This window comes from Colias philodice, chromosome 19, assembly GCF_061535455.1.
Source record: "Colias philodice isolate Cphi_HAF_F1 chromosome 19, ilColPhil1 Martin Lab GWU primary, whole genome shotgun sequence".
Taxonomy (NCBI): domain Eukaryota; kingdom Metazoa; phylum Arthropoda; class Insecta; order Lepidoptera; family Pieridae; genus Colias; species Colias philodice.
In genome coordinates this window covers 1,951,194-1,970,087 of record NC_143104.1, presented here as the reverse complement: position 1 = coordinate 1,970,087, position 18,894 = coordinate 1,951,194, and the positions used below count along the sequence as shown (strand labels likewise).

The 18,894-nt window shown below is 30.7% G+C and overlaps 1 protein-coding gene across 2 annotated transcripts; it reads right to left on the bottom strand.

The window, feature by feature from the left end:
• Window positions 1-1,558: 1,558 nt before the first annotated feature.
• Window positions 1,559-18,017, bottom strand: LOC149479797 (uncharacterized). 2 transcript variants are annotated; one of them, XM_089707432.1, is made up of 2 exons: window positions 17,901-18,017; window positions 1,559-3,613 (listed from the first exon to the last, which is right to left on the bottom strand). In XM_089707432.1, the coding sequence occupies exon 2, from the start codon at window positions 3,603-3,605 to the stop codon at window positions 2,841-2,843; it is 765 nt and encodes a 254-aa protein (XP_089563558.1). In that variant the 5' UTR covers window positions 3,606-3,613; window positions 17,901-18,017; the 3' UTR covers window positions 1,559-2,840. The 2 variants fall into 2 exon arrangements, with proteins under 2 accessions (XP_089563558.1, XP_089563559.1); XM_089707433.1 differs by lacking the exon at window positions 17,901-18,017 and adding an exon at window positions 17,386-17,794.
• Between the last annotated feature and the right edge of the window lie 877 nt (window positions 18,018-18,894).

The following is an 18,894-nucleotide window of genomic DNA, read 5'->3' as shown; positions in this document are numbered from 1 at the left end:
ATGAAACAAAATTGTAACATTGAAAAGTTGTTTTAATTAACCCTTAAATTGATTTCGTCCGTTTTAAAGGACATAGTATTTACACACATGCTGGCGCTGTTACAGTAGACCTAGGCATTGCCAATTGGTATATTGGGAAGGTACTAGCTATGTCCTTCGCGTACATGCAGGTTTCGTTAGCGAAGCGAAGTACAGTCGTGAATGGTGACCATTTGAAATTTGCAAAAAACGGATCTTTTGACTCTCCTGATAAAATTGGTAATAACTGTAAGTATTTTGGCTATTTTGCTTATAATGTTATATTATTAGTTAGAATACGATTGTAAGTTTAGTATTTTGACATAATTTTTACATATTTTACAATATTTGGAATAAAAATCTTAGTTTATTTATGATGTCCTATAAAACGGACGTTGACAACTTGGAGTATACACTAGGGTATTCTTCACATGTCCTATGTAACGGACGTTGCCAATAAGGCCCTTCATTTTCAACGTCTTCATTTTGATATATTTTTCTCTATTTTTATTATGTTTTACAGGAGCATGACTTGGCAATCAATAAAAAATTCCCTCACTACCTCTGGCGGAAGCTGAAGAGTCTGGTATTGAGTTGAGATGACGATTTCGAAGGAAATGTAGACCTACGGGAGTGATTTCACTATGATAACAGTGTCAATCATTTACCCCCAGCACCATACCTCCGGAATTATACGACATATTGATTTGAGACACAATGAAGACCCAAAAAGTCAGAATTTTTACCATCAACAAAATATTATTGCTGCAGAATTACAGCCATTACATGCGGTGCCAGATGAATCTTCCCTACTTCTCAGTAGTTCTTCAGCCACAGCATCATGTTACTTACCAGAAATACCACCCAATGTTTGAAAATTTAAATAATAATACCTTACAAATTAAAAAACTGGCAGCAAATGGATATATATGTCAAAGAATCCAAAAAAAAAGCTAATTAAATTTCGTATTTGTTTTGGTACTTCAGACATGGTATATACGACTTCTTTGCATACGATGAAGCAAACACATTTCAATCTGTACAATTTAGTGAATGGGAAGAGGACTTTCTTGGTGTATTAGATAAGTTTTCAGGCTATGAAATACTATTTCTATTCCAATTCTTAGCATATTCTTAGGCTGTGATTTTTGGTAGTGTCGTTTTTTAAAATCCATTATTTTTAACGATATCGTTAAAGTTTTAACCAATATTTTAAGACAGATGTTTGAAAAGCTAATACTAGATCGTCCATTATTATAATTTGATAATAATTTTGAATTACAGAGCTGAAAATGTGCATTGTATTCATGTACCACGGTTGCAGGAATAATGTGCAATGTCCGTTATATGTGACGGTTCGAACATGTACATATAATTGGCAATGTCCGTTTTATGTGACATAGTGAAAACCATAGAAAAAAATAAAATTTTTAATTTTTTTTTTCATTTTCCTCTTTTCTATCCTAATTCCAACACATCCTCCAAATTTGGACATTATACACACAAGTTATCTAGGGGTGACAATTTAAGGGTTAAGAACGCAAAGAACATCCACCAGGTATAAACAAACTTACATATAATAATTATATATTTTAAGGAAGTTGTTGCTTCACTTTTGTTTATACAGGCATTTTTATCTTCTAGGTTTTTTGAAACGATATAATATTATAAGCTTGGAGATTTAATACTTATATTATGAAATAAACTTAAGAATTCTCGTATTTATACATTTTAAGAGAAGTTGTATATCAACATATAGATAAATAAGAATTTCTCCAAAATGTGATGAACAGTGAATATTATTATGATGCTTAATCTAGTTTTAAGTCATACGACCGTGCTTAACATTTCAACTATTAATATATTATATTAAAACAAATAGAGAATAGGTACCTACGTGTACCTACGTCAACATCTTATTATTAAAGTCATAGTATTAGCGAAGTCTTGAGAAAACAATTTGTCGCACACTCAATAAACTTCTGCAAACAATCAAATGGACAACTTTAACAAAAACAATAACTAAATATGCATAATTGAAAGAAGAAAGAAAATGTTTATATGTAACTTCTTGGTTGTAACGAAATTTTCATAATTGAAGATAACAATATTTAGCGAATTGGGTCTTTATATAAACAGCTTAAAGTAATCTTAATCTTAATCTTAATTCTTAATACTATTATAAAGGCGAAAGTTTGTAAGTATGGATGTATGGATGTATGGATGTATGGATGTTTGTTACTCTTTCACGTAAAAACTACTGAACCGATTACAATGAAATTTAGCACACATATAGAGGGTAACTTGGATTAACACATAGGATAGGTTTTATCCCGGAAATCCCACGGGAACGGGAACTATGCGGGTTTTCCTTTGAAAACGCGGGCGAAGCCGCGGGCGGAAATCTAGTAAAATATACGTATAGAATGACATGAAAATTTCACAAATTTTCAAAGTTAACTCGAGTAAATTAACCACTTATATAAATAAAAAAAAACAGCAACATGAAAAAAAAGAAAAATTGAAGCCGTAATAGTAGTAATAACATATAATTATCATATAGAATTTCGTGAGTTACCTATATTGTAAAATCTTACTACCCGTATATCTCTTACCCGTGATGAAAGATTCCGTGATAACACAAAAATGTTAGCTATATAAAGCCTACCTTACAATATCAACCTTTTATTAAACTAACAACTTTTTTGACGACAAAAAATTGCCTTCTTAGTTCCAAAAATTAATTCTTAGTTTAATATCATCAATGCTGTTTCCGTTTTATTGTTACTATCAATCTTCATAGTATAAAGATTGTTCCCTTGTTACTTTATCAACTTAGAATAAGCGTAAACATATTCTAGATAAGCAGCAGTTGGGAAATGCCACATGTCTAAAGCCTCTTCATATGTAGGTATCGGTAATATAGGTGGTGAATATCCTGTGTTCGAAACATTAGCTGGTGTTTTTACGTCTACTAAAACTGGGTCCTTTTGACCAGCTTTTACTTCTTTCTTTAAGTCATCTGCTTTAACATTTTTAACATTAATTTTGTCATTACTGTTTTGTCTTCTCTCAATATACTTTCTTGGACATATCTTAATTTTGTCAGCTTTTCCTATTTTTGCGATTACTTCTTTACCTTCTACTGCTTTATTTGATTTGTTTGTACTGCTTTTAATATTATTGTTTGTATTTGGTTCTTCGTTAGCTATTCCATTAACAGCGGATATGTTATTTGTTTTTAATACTTTACAAATCTCGGAATTTGAGTTTACATTGCATATTGATGATTCGAAGTGGGATAAATAATTCGGAAAATAGTAGACCTGTTGGCATTGCTGCCTTGAAAACAAGGGTTGTCGTATTTTATTTAACGTAGGATATAAAGGATATGGTTGTTGTTGGTATTGTGTAGGGGGATGAACGTGGTTACACCTTGTATTATTAAAATCTGAATCTAAAGAAATTGTCCGCAGTGATCTGCGTGTTAGGTTTGCTCTAGGTTTAGAAACATAATAAAATGGTTTTTGGCTCACGACCTCTATTTTTTGGGTGGACATGATAGCTGTAGAAGAAGGTAGCGACATCAGATTACCTGTAAAAATAAATAAATACAAGTTTGGCTAAACAAATCACAAAAAGAAAGTAATTTATCATATAATCCATACTAATATTATAAATGCGAAAGTAACTCTGTATGTCTGTCTGTTACTCAATCACGCCTTAACTACTGAACCAATTTGCATGAAATTTTGTATAGAGATATTTTGATACCCGAGAAAGGACATAGGATAGGTTTTATCCCGGAAATCCTACGGGAACGGGTTTTTCTTTGAAAACGCGGGCGAAGCCGCGGGCGGAAAGCTAGTAGTTAATACATAAGAAAACATGAACCAAAAATAATTGTTCTTTTTTTGCTATATTTTATTTTTTCGTGAAGACTCACCCTCGTTTTGTAACTTTTATCATAAAAATAACTCTTTATATTGGCAAAAATCAATAACCTAAACAACATTTCTCCCGTCAACATCATCTGAATTTTGATGGTATTTTGACATTTAAAATTTATTCCGATTCCGTATCACACAGACAATTGTAAAGTTATTATTATTACCACATTTGACCACATTATTACGTAAAGAAAGAAATACTATATACATACTTTAAATTACAAACCTTCTTTTCGGGTTTTTAATATTTATATTAAACTCAAACCAATCAAACCTGTGACTCAAACTCATTTTTTCCATTATTCTAATTTCTACTAGAAAGAAAGAAGAAAGAAGAAAGAAAAAACGTTTATTTAATGACACATAGCCTCACACATACATAATGAAAAACAATTTATACAATACTTATATGCTACAATACTTACTTACTACAATACTTAAAAATACACATTGAAGTGTGTAGTCTGTGAAGCATGATACCATTAAAAGGGGAAATCACTCGGTGAACATCTGTGACGTAAAAAAAACGTCACAGCACCGATTTTCAGTGAGCCCCGAGAGCAATTATTCGTCATAATAATATATTTTTAATTGAAGAAAAGAAAATAAATGTAAATGTAAAATATAGACATAATAATATACTATAATATATATACACACACACACGTATTATAATATATTTCATATAAAAGAATTTAATGCATAATACATTAAGTAGAACCACTAAACGGGATTAGGTAAATTGGTAAATAAATATATAAATAAAACAAAGCAATGAAAGTTAATAAGGATTCCGCTACAGTATATACTTAAACCTACAACCATGGACGTGAGCCCAAGGAAAGCAAGTTTCGACGAGTGAAGGCCATATCAGCATAAAAGTGGTTAGCTGGTAGAAAAGGTTACAATGCAACTAATGCTGATCTAACTGCGTCTGAAGAAGATAGTTTTTGTACTTTAATCTAAACGTTGATACGGATTGAATATTGCGAAACGGAGGCGGCAAGTTATTCCAACATTTAGTTGCATTGTACTTAAAGCTGCCCCTGAACGCCTCAGTTCGAAACTTACTAGACTTCGTGATATAAAATAACATACAAATCGTTCACAAAACATTTTGTACTGAAAAAAAAGATTTTATTACAATTTACATTCGCTTAGTTTTATAGGTACCTAAATTGTAAGTATCATAAGTACCTTGGTAAAGTGTACCATCCATAGAAATCTAAATAACAAGACCCTATAATAGAAGTACTATAATGTCATAATTAGTATGAAAACCACTGTCGCCAAAACCCACACATTTAAACCGATAGCTAAACAGTACACACAAGTAAACTATGTCTTTTATTGGACAGCTTCATTTTAGTTAAAACTAACTTAAATGATAAATTCCGCATTTTAATATTTACCTTACGGTTTATTTTAGTATAACATCCCTAGATAAGTGAGATGTTTTGTTTCTTTTTGCTTCTTTTAGAAACTTCAAATACGAAAAAATTCGGCTATTCGACAACAGAGGGCGTTAATTTTCGATTAAAATAACTTTGAACCTCAACGCATAGAAATAAGGTTGAAATTTTCATTGACGTCATTCAATGTCACGCAACGCTTTAGTGTTGTAAGACATCAGCAGCCTTGTTATCGATAGTTTAGTGATATTTAACAAATAAGAAATATATAGTTGTTGATTTTAATACAGTGGTAGGCTCATCTCGTGAGCCCACGGCAGACTGTAGATATATAAGAAATAAAAATATATTATTCAATATTTATCTATATATATAAAAAAAATAATTCGATAAAATGTGCGTGCCGATAAAACTTAAAAAGGAGTCCCGACACGATAAAGGGACTTATGTGGTGTGATAGCCCTTTATCCCCCCTCGAACAAGAAAGTTCCCGTTTTAATCTAAAGGGCATGTTTTTAAAGATATAAGGGACTTTCCGACCCTTCAACTTGGAAATTAAGTGCAGTGGCGCCATCTGTTATCGAATATTTGAACTTCGGAGACTATACACTCCAATAGTCAAAGTGTATAGTCTCCATAGTTGTGAGCCATTGCAGCATGTGTAGTAGTGGCGCGAAATTTAAAATTCCAATTTGAATAAAATCTTAAATTTAAATTTTGTGTATTTATACGTCATTATTTAACGTATATTTTGGAGTTAAATTATTGAAGAGCAGATAATAATGTAAGATTGAACAACAGTATTTTAATGTTGACTTTGTCATCAAACTAGTTTTAGCTTTTAAAGTACTTACCCATTTTAAATCTCTCAAACATTACTACCATTATAATTATTAATTATTATCCAATGAATCCTTTAGAAACGTCACAGGCTGCACAATACAGTTGTATTAAAATAAAGCGGCCATTCACGGTACGTCATCAGCAAGGGCCCTTTGCTGTCAAGTCTTTTTATCCACGTCAGTTTATGTCTTATCATAATTACGATCTGTGGGTATGAAAGCATCGTATCTGGGGTGGCCTATGTACCGCTGTGGAAACGCGACAGCGAGGAGAATAAGGATATATACTTACGAGATCTATACTAATATTATAAAGCTGAAGTGTTTGTTTGTTTGAACGCGCTAATCTCAGTAATGGTCCGATTTGAAAAAATTTTCGGTGTTAGATAGCCCATTTTTCGATAAATGAGAGCCTATATTATATCATCACGCTACGACCAATAGGATCGAAGTAATGGGGGTAAAACCGCGTGGAACAGCTAGTTATGAATGAGAGAAACAACGGGTGGCTGAGAGGTCAAAAGTGTCGCCCCGGAATGACATAAGACTCGGGTTTGAATGTCTTCTAAAGCGCGTCACACACGGTGAAGATACTATAATATTTTATCTTAAGATACTGTAATATTTTATATTACAGTATCTTAAGGTATCCGGTATCAGCGTTCTGACCATCATTTTTCTTTTTGTCATTGCGTACTAAGACCCCTGTAGAACCGCCATCCTGTTACAAATGACCCACAAAATTTCGGTAATATAAAATATTACAGTATCTTAAGATAAAATATTATACATAGTATCTTCACCGTGTGTGACGCGCTTTATTCTTTAAAAATTGCACGCCTCATAAGCGAAGCGTTGAGGTGGGTACTACTGTCACTTCGCGCAAAACATCTGATTTTTCAAACTTAAAATGTCTTTATGTATCATACATTGCACTTGTAAGATAATACATACACACACATATTAAGAAAAAACACTATTTTTAACATTCATGATATTTTTGATGTCATTTTTGTTATTTAAACTAGTTAAAAAACAGTTTAAAAAAGTTCTGTCTTGGACGTCCGTGTGTCTGTATGTGCGGAGGATTTTCTTGTTATAGTCTAAGATCCCACCGCAGGATCAGTGCGTTCATCGGTTTTTTGCTGAAAACCGAATTTTTATGTATATTTATAATTAGGAGAATATATGTCGACTAGGTTGCCAGTCAAAATTTGGCCGCAAGCATGTTTAATTAAAATTTTTCTAATCGATTTTTGGGAAAAAAATTCGTTCACTTGTTTTTTGAATAAAATGTAGTCTACATCACGTCAAATGATATAAAAATTCTAAAAAATCACGGTTGCCGCTTTTCACCTAGCCGCAACATCTTGGCAGCCTGGTGCAAACAGGTATGATTTCGATTCATTTTTACGTTCATAACGCACATTTATGAATCATATATCAAATTAAAGCTAATTTTTTTCTATTTATTATCATATATGGTTGCCTAATTAAATCCCGCCGCAAATAAGGGTTGCTGGCTTTTAAAAATTATAAATATAGGATTAGTGCGTTCATCGTTTTTTGCTGAAAACCGAATTTTTATGTATATTTATAATTAGGAGAATATACATCGACTAGGTTTCCAGTCAAAATTTGGCCGCAAGCATGTTTAATTAAAATTTTTCTAATCGGTTTTTGGGAAAAAGATTCGTTCACTTGTTTTTTGAATAAAATGTAGTCTACATCACGTCAAATGATACAAAAATTCAAAAAAATCACGGTTGCCGCTTTTCACCTGGCCGCAACATCTTGGCAGCCTGGTGCAAACAGGTATGATTTCGATTCATTTTTACGTTCATAACGCACATTTATGAATCATATATCAAATTAAAGCTAATTTTTTTCTATTTATTATCATATATGGTTGCCTAAGTAAATCCGGCCGCAAATAAGGGTTGCCGGCTGTTAAAGATGTTGAATATTTAAGGTTGAGTGTAAACATGCTTGCGGCCAAATTTTGACTGGCAACCTAGTCGATATATATTCTCCTAATTATAAATACATATAGTTACATAAAAATTCGGTTTTCAGCAAAAAACCGATGAACGCACTAATCCTATATTTATAATTTTTATAAGCCAGCAACCCTTATTTGCGGCCGGATTTAATTAGGCAACCATATATGATAATAAATAGAAAAAAATTAGCTTTAATTTGATATATGATTCATAAATGTGCGTTATGAACGTAAAAATAAATCGAAATCATACCTGTTTGCACCAGGCTGCCAAGATGTTGCGGCCAGGTGAAAAGCGGCAACCGTGATTTTTTAGAATTTTTATATCATTTGACGTGATGTAGACTACATTTTATTCAAAAAACAAGTGAACGAATTTTTTTCCCAAAAATCGATTAGAAAAATTTTAATTAAACATGCTTGCGGCCAAATTTTGACTGGCAACCTAGTCGATATATATTCTCCTAATTATAAATATACATAAAAATTCGGTTTTCAGCAAAAAACCGATGAACGCACTGATCCTGCAGCCGGATCTCGTACTATTAACACGATAGCGACCGAAATACTTTACTAATCGAGTCTTTTTTTTTCTCTTACGCTTGAGTATACTCAGGAATAGAACCCTTTCATTTTTCAGGGTCTGATTCGATGTGGTTTAATTGTTATTAAATAAACAAAAATAATAATTAATAAATAATTATTAAAAAAAAATTATGAGGCGTGCACTTTTGGATTTTCCAAACTTTTTTATATTTATAGCTGAAGCAATTGAATGCTATAAAAAACAAGGATATACTTTTAACGAGTTTTAAACGTGATTTAAAAGCTAAAAAAAATATTGAGCTGTATTTGAAATATTTATAGTATTGAGTATACGATTAATAAATCCCGGTTTTTAGCGAGTTTTTAACAAATAACCCGGTTTTTAACAAATACTATCCGATTTAATACAATCGGATAGTATTTGTTAATTTATAGGTAGGCATTAGGTAGGTATAATTATTAATTAACCTTTTATAAAATTATGATTTTATTTTTTAAATTTTTCGTCTAAGTAGATACAATCATGTACTCGAGCGGAATATTGAAATCGGAGTAAGCGCGTAATACTCAGTTGGATTAATGCAATTTTATATTTTGTTATAGCTATATAATATTTTATTGTTTGAGAAAAAACGCCTACGCGATTCTACGATTATTATACGCGTAGCTTAAAGTCATATTCCTTTGGGTTTCCTGACATACTTTTTTCTAACCCAAAGCACAGAATAGTTATAATAGTACAGCCCAAAGGCAAAAATAAAAGTTTTTATAGATTGCTATAGATTCATTTTAATAATAATATTGAGATAAAATTTGCAAACACGTGCAGGTAAAAAATTGGTCGGCAAATGTTCAATAGGTTAGCTCAAAATTTGCTAGAAAGGCTTTTGTTTTACAACACCAATAAAAGCTGATAACGCTGTTTGAATAGTTAAACGTGCCGCCTTCTGTTTTCAACTATCGGAATATTTGAAGTGTAATAAAAATATGCTACTTAAAAAAGTAGGTACATATTTTACTTGGTATTATGTATAACAAAATCCCCAGAACTATGTTCTTTGTGTTCAAAAATACCGCGACAGATGTCAATTTTTTTAACCAAATACTAGATTGAGAAAAAATCCAAAGTAAATATCGGGAAAGGTTCATGGCAAAACCGAATACCTACAATATTCTGAATAAGCCATCGATTGATTTCGCAAGATTAATGGTTGCATATTATCAGTGCCATAGTATGAAGGTAGGAGCCACCAAAATCAGTTTTATTTTCTGCTGTATAAGAGCTAACAAATTCATTTTTGAAATGCTTTTAGCTTCCGAACGAATATACTATTAACGCTTTAATACACGGGATTATAACACATTTCGCTTGTGGAATAGAGATTAAATTTGATTGAAAAGATATAAATGTTTTATAATCTTTTTCGTTCTATTAATATTTTCTATAAAATTGATTCAGAAATCTGGTGTGAAATTGAAATAAAAAACTTTGCACGCGTTTTGGTCACTTTAGAACCATATCAATTTAAAAAGCCATTTCAATTTGTTTAATTCAACAATACAACAATGATTTTAATTTTGTTTGGTTAATAATATTTATTATTTACTGATCGATTAGAGGTAAAATATTTGATGTTTTATCATTTTATGGCAAGGGTTAGTTAGTATGTTGATTTTCTACAATTTATGCTATATTAATGCATTATATTTATAGCTGTGATTAAGGGCCGATTTTTCAATGCTTGAATAAAACTTATTCGTCGAATAATGTATAAAACTACCATTTTAAAAAGTATTCTAATTGCCCGTATTTGACAGTTTACGTGACATTTTAATATTATCGTGTAATACTTTATTGGACGGATAATATCCAAGCATTGAAAATCCAAGCATTGAAAAATCGGGCCTATTGGGATTATGGATAGTGGTGTGATTAATTTTAGTAAATAATTCAAGCACTTTGTTGTAGGAAGATAGTCACTTTATTTATCTTCAAATAGAGTATCGAAGGTATGTCTTAACAGTCTGAAGGATACGAGTGAACTACACACAAAGAGCTATATAACTCAACTGTTTTAGGGTCTATATAACACTCAAAATTATACCTTTATTTATGACCCTCTTCGAGTATTTCTTACCCGTACTTCTAGGAATCTATACAATAAATATTCACAAGGTTTAACATGTGTTACTAAGTGTTGAGTGTATACAGGACTCACAATAGGTTTACCAAATGTGCATGATAAGAAAAAAGGTCGTTGCAATAAATCACACGTATAGTGTAAGAAACGTAATTGCTTTTTAAGAGAGAAACTTTTGTAAATGAAATCAATATTTCAACACGCCCCCTCAAAAGTTAATCTCTTTTCCAAGTTACAATTTTAATTGCAATTACATATTAATACATATACAATTATATTAATACATCATGATAACCAAAATTCTAAAGTTGAATACAATACTCTTAATACTGATCGACATACCTTCCGCTTACTCTTTGTCTGGGACGGTTGTTACTAACCGTATACATAGTGATCCGACATTTGTCTTCACGATAAGGGAAACCCAGGAAAACCTTATCAGATCATTAAAAATATATAAGTTTACATCAAGATACAACTTATTTACTAATCAATCTTCTGATGCCATTTTCGCTCTTAACTCCAGGAACCTCCCTGGTAGTGGCTTTGTCAGCATGTCTGCAATTTGAACACCTGTTGACATATGTTTAATAATTTTAGTATTATTTCTCATATTGATCCCAAAGGAATTAATATTTGATGTCAATATGTTTGGATCTAATAAGGCTTGTTGGATTGTTAGCTAGTACATCCATTTTACTATTCATATATTAAGATAGGTTCTTTAGTTTTCAGGTTTATACCTGCTGCTAAAGTTTTTTTTTCAACCATATTGCATTTAACAGCTTCATACAGAGCCATATTATATTCAGCTTCTGTAGAAGAACCTGCCTTATTGTACTCCAACATATTGTACATCAATCATACAACTAGAAGAAGTAACCCGTTGTACTTTTCTTTTTAAATACTAACTCGAATCAATTATCTTATCAATTTGTCTAATTAGAATCAAGTATCTTATCAATTTGTTCTTATATGTTTCCTTTACATATTTAATTTTAATCTACTTGTTTTTAAACATTACCGAGTTCTTGTTTATTTTCATTCACATGTCTGCTTATAGTTAAAGTCAGATCATTGTACATGAAATTAAATACATTAGATTTCCAATAAGAATTCGAAATGGAATACCGCCATTCTCATTGGATTCCATTGCCTCAAAATCTAAATTGAATTTTATGTAAGAAGATTTTGATCACCCATTGTACTAAGTTTATTTCATACGGTTTTAATTTTTACTTATGTGCTTTGATCTAGTGTTACGACATTATTTTGTCTCGTGATTCTAAAGCTTAATAAGAATTTAACCTCCTTTTAAATCACCCATTTTAAATTAATTCATTAAATTCTGCATCGTTTTTCAACAATAGTCACTCACTATAATCACTAGATCGTCCACATTTAATTCAGTATAAATATTATTAGAGATATCTCATCTATTCAGTATGTACATGAATCGATCCTTAAAATCATTTGTAAAACCTTTTTCTAATAGTCTTTTCAAATATTTCAATCCAACATCTGGCAACTTTTTAAGCAATATGCTACCTAATGCTTTGTTTAATTTACAATCGGGGTTCACAAGTGTTTTCACTTTTCACACCCTCAAGTATTTTAATATACTGTACGATTAACTGACCACTTAAAATGCAGTTTAATCAATCTGGTAAACTAACAAGCCATGCTGCTGTTAAAAGACTTAAGTTCAAAATTGTTGCAACCGATATTTTTACTAATACCTCTAGCAACTAAACGGGCTTTACACTTTTATGGATTTCCGAACTCATCGTACTTTATAATATCCATTTTCATTATATACAATATTTGTACTACTTGGTTTTGATACTAAAGTCCAAGCTTTTTATTTACAAATAAATAATATAGTTCATCATTAATTGCATTTTTCATTGTTTAGCATCATTCCTATTTTCAATTATCTCATGTGAATTAGGAGTAAATATACAATGTATTATGCGCACAGTAAATAATGAAACGGCTAATAATCATCTTCATTAGATGAAGTTTGGCTTTTAATATCTATCTGATATATCGGTTTCATTGTCAATACTAATTGTCTGTGTCATTAAATTTTAGGCACTGTATTGTTTGTATTTTCAATACTTCGATAGCCTTCTGCCTTATTATTTTATTGATGACTCGCTACTGAGTTTAACGCAAAGTTATTGACTACAGTTTTTCGTCTAGGTACTGAGTTTAACGTATAGCTGCTATTTACTTCCAGTTTTCACCAACTGAGCTTATCACATAGCTATTCATTCAGTTTTCACCAACTGAGCTTATCACATAGCTATTCATTCAGTTTTCACCAACTGAGCTTAACACATAGCTATTCATTCAGTTTTCACTAACTGAGCTTAACACATAGCTATTCATTCAGTTTTCACTAACTGAGCTTAACACATAGCTATTCATTCAGTTTTCACTAACTGAGCTTAACACATAGCTATTCATTCAGTTTTCACCAACTGAGATTAACACATAGCTATTCATTCAGTTTTCACTAACTGAGCTTAACACATAGCTATTCATTCAGTTTTCCCAACTGAGATTAACACATAGCTATTCATTCAGTTTTCACCAACTGAGATTAACACATAGCTATTCATTCAGTTTTCACCAACTGAGATTAACACATAGCTATTCATTCAGTTTTCACCAACTGAGATTAACACATATAGCTATTCATTCAGTTTTCACCAACTGAGTTAAACATAATATAGCTATTCATTCAGTTTCAACCAACTGAGATTAACCCATATAGCTATTTTTAACTGAATATATAAGGTTGTCAACTGAGTTTAACGAATCGTTAGGGACTTCAGTATTTAAACCTGAATCAACCTCGTCTCCCTTTGCCTTTGATTTAAATTTACATCTCTTTCTACCACATATTTATTACTCTCCACTTTATACGCTCTATACCCATTTTACCTTTGATGACTTTTCATCAAATTTGTTTTACTGGTTTCAACATACGGCTGATTCGAAAACCTAAAGGTATTTTAAATATGGAGTTCGTGGCAATGTGAGATGATAACTGATACCTTTATCTACCTTATAAGTAGTAAGATAAATTCTCTTTAACATGATCAGTAAATAGGTTTACAATACATCAGATTTATTTCTCATAAAATATGTTACACTCTTATGAGTGAATTCATCATTAAACATTACAAAATAATTTTATTATGATTTATTCATTTCTTTTAATCATGAGAACCATAAACATCTGATTTCAACATTATTTTATTAAATGACATTTACACTTGTTTATTGTTTATACAAGCTTCACACAAACAGGTAATCTACCTTTTCATTTAATGTCATCTATTAGCTACTAGATAATTTAACTTTATCAAACTTCTAATAGATAATTTAAAATTTATCTTTTCTTATTTGACCTCGTCACTGATGCTAATATTTTTATTCGGAATTAGAATCTTTATTTTAATAATTAATAAAGTTTAACTTACCGAAAATTCCAGAATAGATATATTGTATTTCGGCTTACCAGTCATTGCCGTCTTACCATTCCACCTCACTGTCAGCTGTCTTACTAACTGCTAAAAGGATATTTCACTTCCTTCATTTGTTAACTGAAAATTTCCAGCCATAAATGCAAAGCTGTCTTCAATCACTGGCTCAGCTTGAATGGTTTGAATTGTCCTTTGTCTTTCTGTACTTGGTTTGGACTTAAAGCGTTTCGAGAAGTTACGACATTCATTTTTATAATGTCCTCTTTTTCCACAATTGTGACACTTAATGTGCCCTTTATAATTTATACCATTTTGTTTCGGCTTGACGATTCCACGACGTATTTTCGATGATTTTCTAAGCTCCTTATTATTTCGTTTTCTTTCATTAGTTTTCTGTTCAACATGTAGAACCATTTTACTTGTGTCAAGACTTTCATTAACAAGTTTAACTTCATGATCTAATAATCTTGTTTTCACGAAACTTAACGTGATGTTGTCTTCTGACAAAGTCTCGATGGCTGTTATAACACCATTGTAAGAAGGTGGTAAAGTAAGCAATAGTTGAGTCACTTTATCAACCTCTGAGATAGTCGCACCGGCTGATGCTAACTCCGATATCAAAGAATCGAACATCATAAAATGTTTACACAAATCTGTGTCTTCTTCCAACTTCAAATTAAATAATTTCTTCCGAGCTCCAATTTGTTTTGCTACACTTTTTCTTTCGAAGATATTGTTTAGTACATCAAAAATTTGTTTTGTCGACGATTCTGGTTTCACGTAACTTAAATACGAATCGGACAAATATTCAATTAACACATTCTTTGCGGTTGACTCCGATTTCTTCCACTTGCTGTCAGGATTCGCTGGTGCTGGTTTATCGATTACATGAATCACTTCAAGTTCATTTAAGAGACTGCGGATTCTGAACTTCCATATATTATAATTTTCACCGTTGAAAGGTTGGATGTTTCTTTTAGATTTTATAGTTTCCATATTGTTTATAAAATCTTTATCTTCACTCTGAATGTTTTACTTACGATACATTCACTAATTTTCAATTGCACTTTGAAATTTTAATTTTCTTCCTCTCAATAAAATTTGTATTTAAATTAATCAACAACGTAGCCTGGGCCCATAACCTATTGGGATTATGGATAGTGGTGTGATTAATTTTAGTAAATAATTCAAGCACTTTGTTGTAGGAAGATAGTCACTTTATTTATCTTCAAATAGAGTATCGAAGGTATGTCTTAACAGTCTGAAGGATACGAGTGAACTACACACAAAGAGCTATATAACTCAACTGTTTTAGGGTCTATATAACACTCAAAATTATACCTTTATTTATGACCCTCTTCGAGTATTTCTTACCCGTACTTCTAGGAATCTATACAATAAATATTCACAAGGTTTAACATGTGTTACTAAGTGTTGAGTGTATACAGGACTCACAATAGGTTTACCAAATGTGCATGATAAGAAAAAAGGTCGTTGCAATAAATCACACGTATAGTGTAAGAAACGTAATTGCTTTTTAAGAGAGAAACTTTTGTAAATGAAATCAATATTTCAACAGGGCCTATATGTAAGTAAGAATAAAAACACAATAAAAGTTAAAACTTTTTGAAAATAGAACGTCACATTTCAAACATCCTACTGGAACATTTATACTGTGATTTACCTATAGTATAACTGTACTACTACCTACTAATTCATGGATATTTTAAAAATGGATGTGATTTTTTGTGATTAATATATTTTAAAAATCATATCTAATGGTTTACTGTCACACTCCTCAACTCTACAACACTTTATCCAATAAAAAAAGATCCAATTATTTTATCCAAAAATTTAAGTCACAATTAGACCGCTAAATAACATTTAAGTACAATGAATAAATTATTATTAAATTCGGCATGTACGTGATTTATGTACGTACACAATAGGCGACGGTGGGTGTGTGTACTGTGTACAACAGATGTGACGGGAGGTGTAACAAAGAATGCATATGTTCGCATTGGTCGATCAAATGTGCACACGTAGTATGATCTGCAAATTTTGGTCGTACTAATATGTACTCGTAGTTCAAATAGTGAAATTGATATGGGTATAGGAAAAAATGTAGGTATGTTATAGTTTGTAATAAATTATACCTAAGTAATACAATTAATTAATAAAATCAAAATTGAAGTTTAAAAATATTTTGTGCAACCAACTTCGCCTTAACGGCTGAACGCACCGAACTAAAAAGGAAAATTCATTCTGAAATGTACCATGTTAGAATAATATTATGTTTATTTTCACTTAACTTGTCTGAAAAATTTAAAGTGAATTTTGGTGCATAATTTTACTCGATTGGAAATTTGATTTATTTAAAGCAATTTTTTTGTTTTCAAAAATAAAAGTAATATTGGCAACTTACTTTGGTCAAGTTTTAAGCAACGTTACGTCATAATACTCATAATCCTTTGAATTCATTCATCGATTTAAGAAACTACATATTTTGATCCGAAAAATACATTTAAATTAATAACAAGCACAAAATATCTTGTATTTGGTAAAATAAGTAAAGTTACAGGACATATATTTACTGATTTTTCAATCCTTGGTTAAAACTTGTTCATCGAATAACGTATTAAACTACCATTTCAAAAATGTATGGTAATTGTCCGTATTTGAAAGATTACAGGCACATTACAGGTGACATTTTAAAATGTACGTGTAACACTTTATTGGACAGATAGATTTTAACCAAGGATTGAAAAATCGGCCCAAAAGGTATAAAAAACTTTTGTTCTAGAAGTAGCTTATGCACAGCGTATGCCATTTTTTAACAGTCCGTTATTATGAAATGAAAGGATTCGTTTTTGCATTTATCGTAGTCCGTAGACAAACTATACAATGTAAGTAGTAATAGTTACTATTTTTATAGTAGAGATATTTTATTGAATTGTTAAATTTGCGTAATACTTACAATTTGCAGAATTGCAGAAATTTGCAGATGGTGCTTTTTATTAATCACATACGGTGATAATCCACGTAATTAAGTACTTTAGTACGTAATAAGTTTAAAAATAAAAAAAAAGTTATTTGAGACATTGATAATTCGTAAAACTTATTACACGATTCTTAAACACAAACAATGTTCTGTTGAAACATTTTTTTTTAATTACCCTTATTTTCATATCTACCCCCGAACAGCTTTTGTAAGATTACATTCATTTAAATTCTATCATGTTATTTTAACTAAATTTGATACAAATAAACATTTAGGGCCGATTTTTCAATCCTTGATTAAAATTTATCCGACCAATAAAGTATTACACGAACATTGTAAAATGTCACCTGTAAACTGTCAAATACGGACAATTAGAATACATTTTTGAAATGGTAGTTTACTACGTTATTCGATGAATAAGTTTTAACCAAGGATTGAAAAATCAGCCCTAAAACTAATGTTTTTCTTTATAAAAATAACTTTAGACTTACCATTGATTAAAATATAAAATTTTATCACACCACTCTTACGAACACATAACGAATACTGAAGTAATATTCCTAGTGCCTTGATATTTAAATCTCACGCAGCAATGCAACAATGTATTGCTTCTATGAACAAAAATATTTGATGACTAGAAAAGTATATCAAATTACGTATGATATTTATTCTTACAACTTTATCCAACTTCGCCTGAAAGAGGGTTATGTTTTTGTAAATATTTCCTTTGTTATTAATAATATGTTAAGATAATCTTTCCGTGTTAAGCATTTCTTTTTTTATTTTAAATCTATTTTTAGATTTTCCTCGTGCGTTAGTTGTTCAAAATAAAATGCTGATAAAATAGATTTAGCTGTTTCGGAGATTAACAGAAATAAAAAAAATGATTTTTTGATGGCATGTGTGATGTGATATACTTCACTAAATATGTAATTGAATATTAAAATTTAAAAAAATAAAAAGAGTGCACAGATATTAATTTTAAACAAAAATTCATTTTGTTCAGCATAATCAAAGTAAAAACTCGTTATTAACCAAAAAAAAATATCTAAAAGTTTTGTTGTGTTTTTTTTTCTTAGAATTAATAAAATTAACTGAAAGCCTTGTTCAAATGTAAATCTTTCGACCATTTATTTATAAATTACATTACATTATCTTCTAAATTAATAATTTTAGTTTAGCTTGTATTGTTAGTGTACAATTTTATGAATTAAATAGTATTACCTACTAGGTATGTGAAATCGGTACATATTTGCTTTTTTTCGGAACGCGCCAGAATTTCGAAAAATATGCAATTTACAATTTATAAGCATGTTTAGTGAATTCACTGTGTAATATTTATTTATGTAACTTAGTAACTTATTGTGCTTGTAAAAAAACATGTACCGGCTGAATTGATAACCTCCTCCTTTTTTTGAAGTCGGTTAAAAATAATATTTCCTTGACTAGATGTATATGTAGTTAATAAATGAAAGCCTATGATTA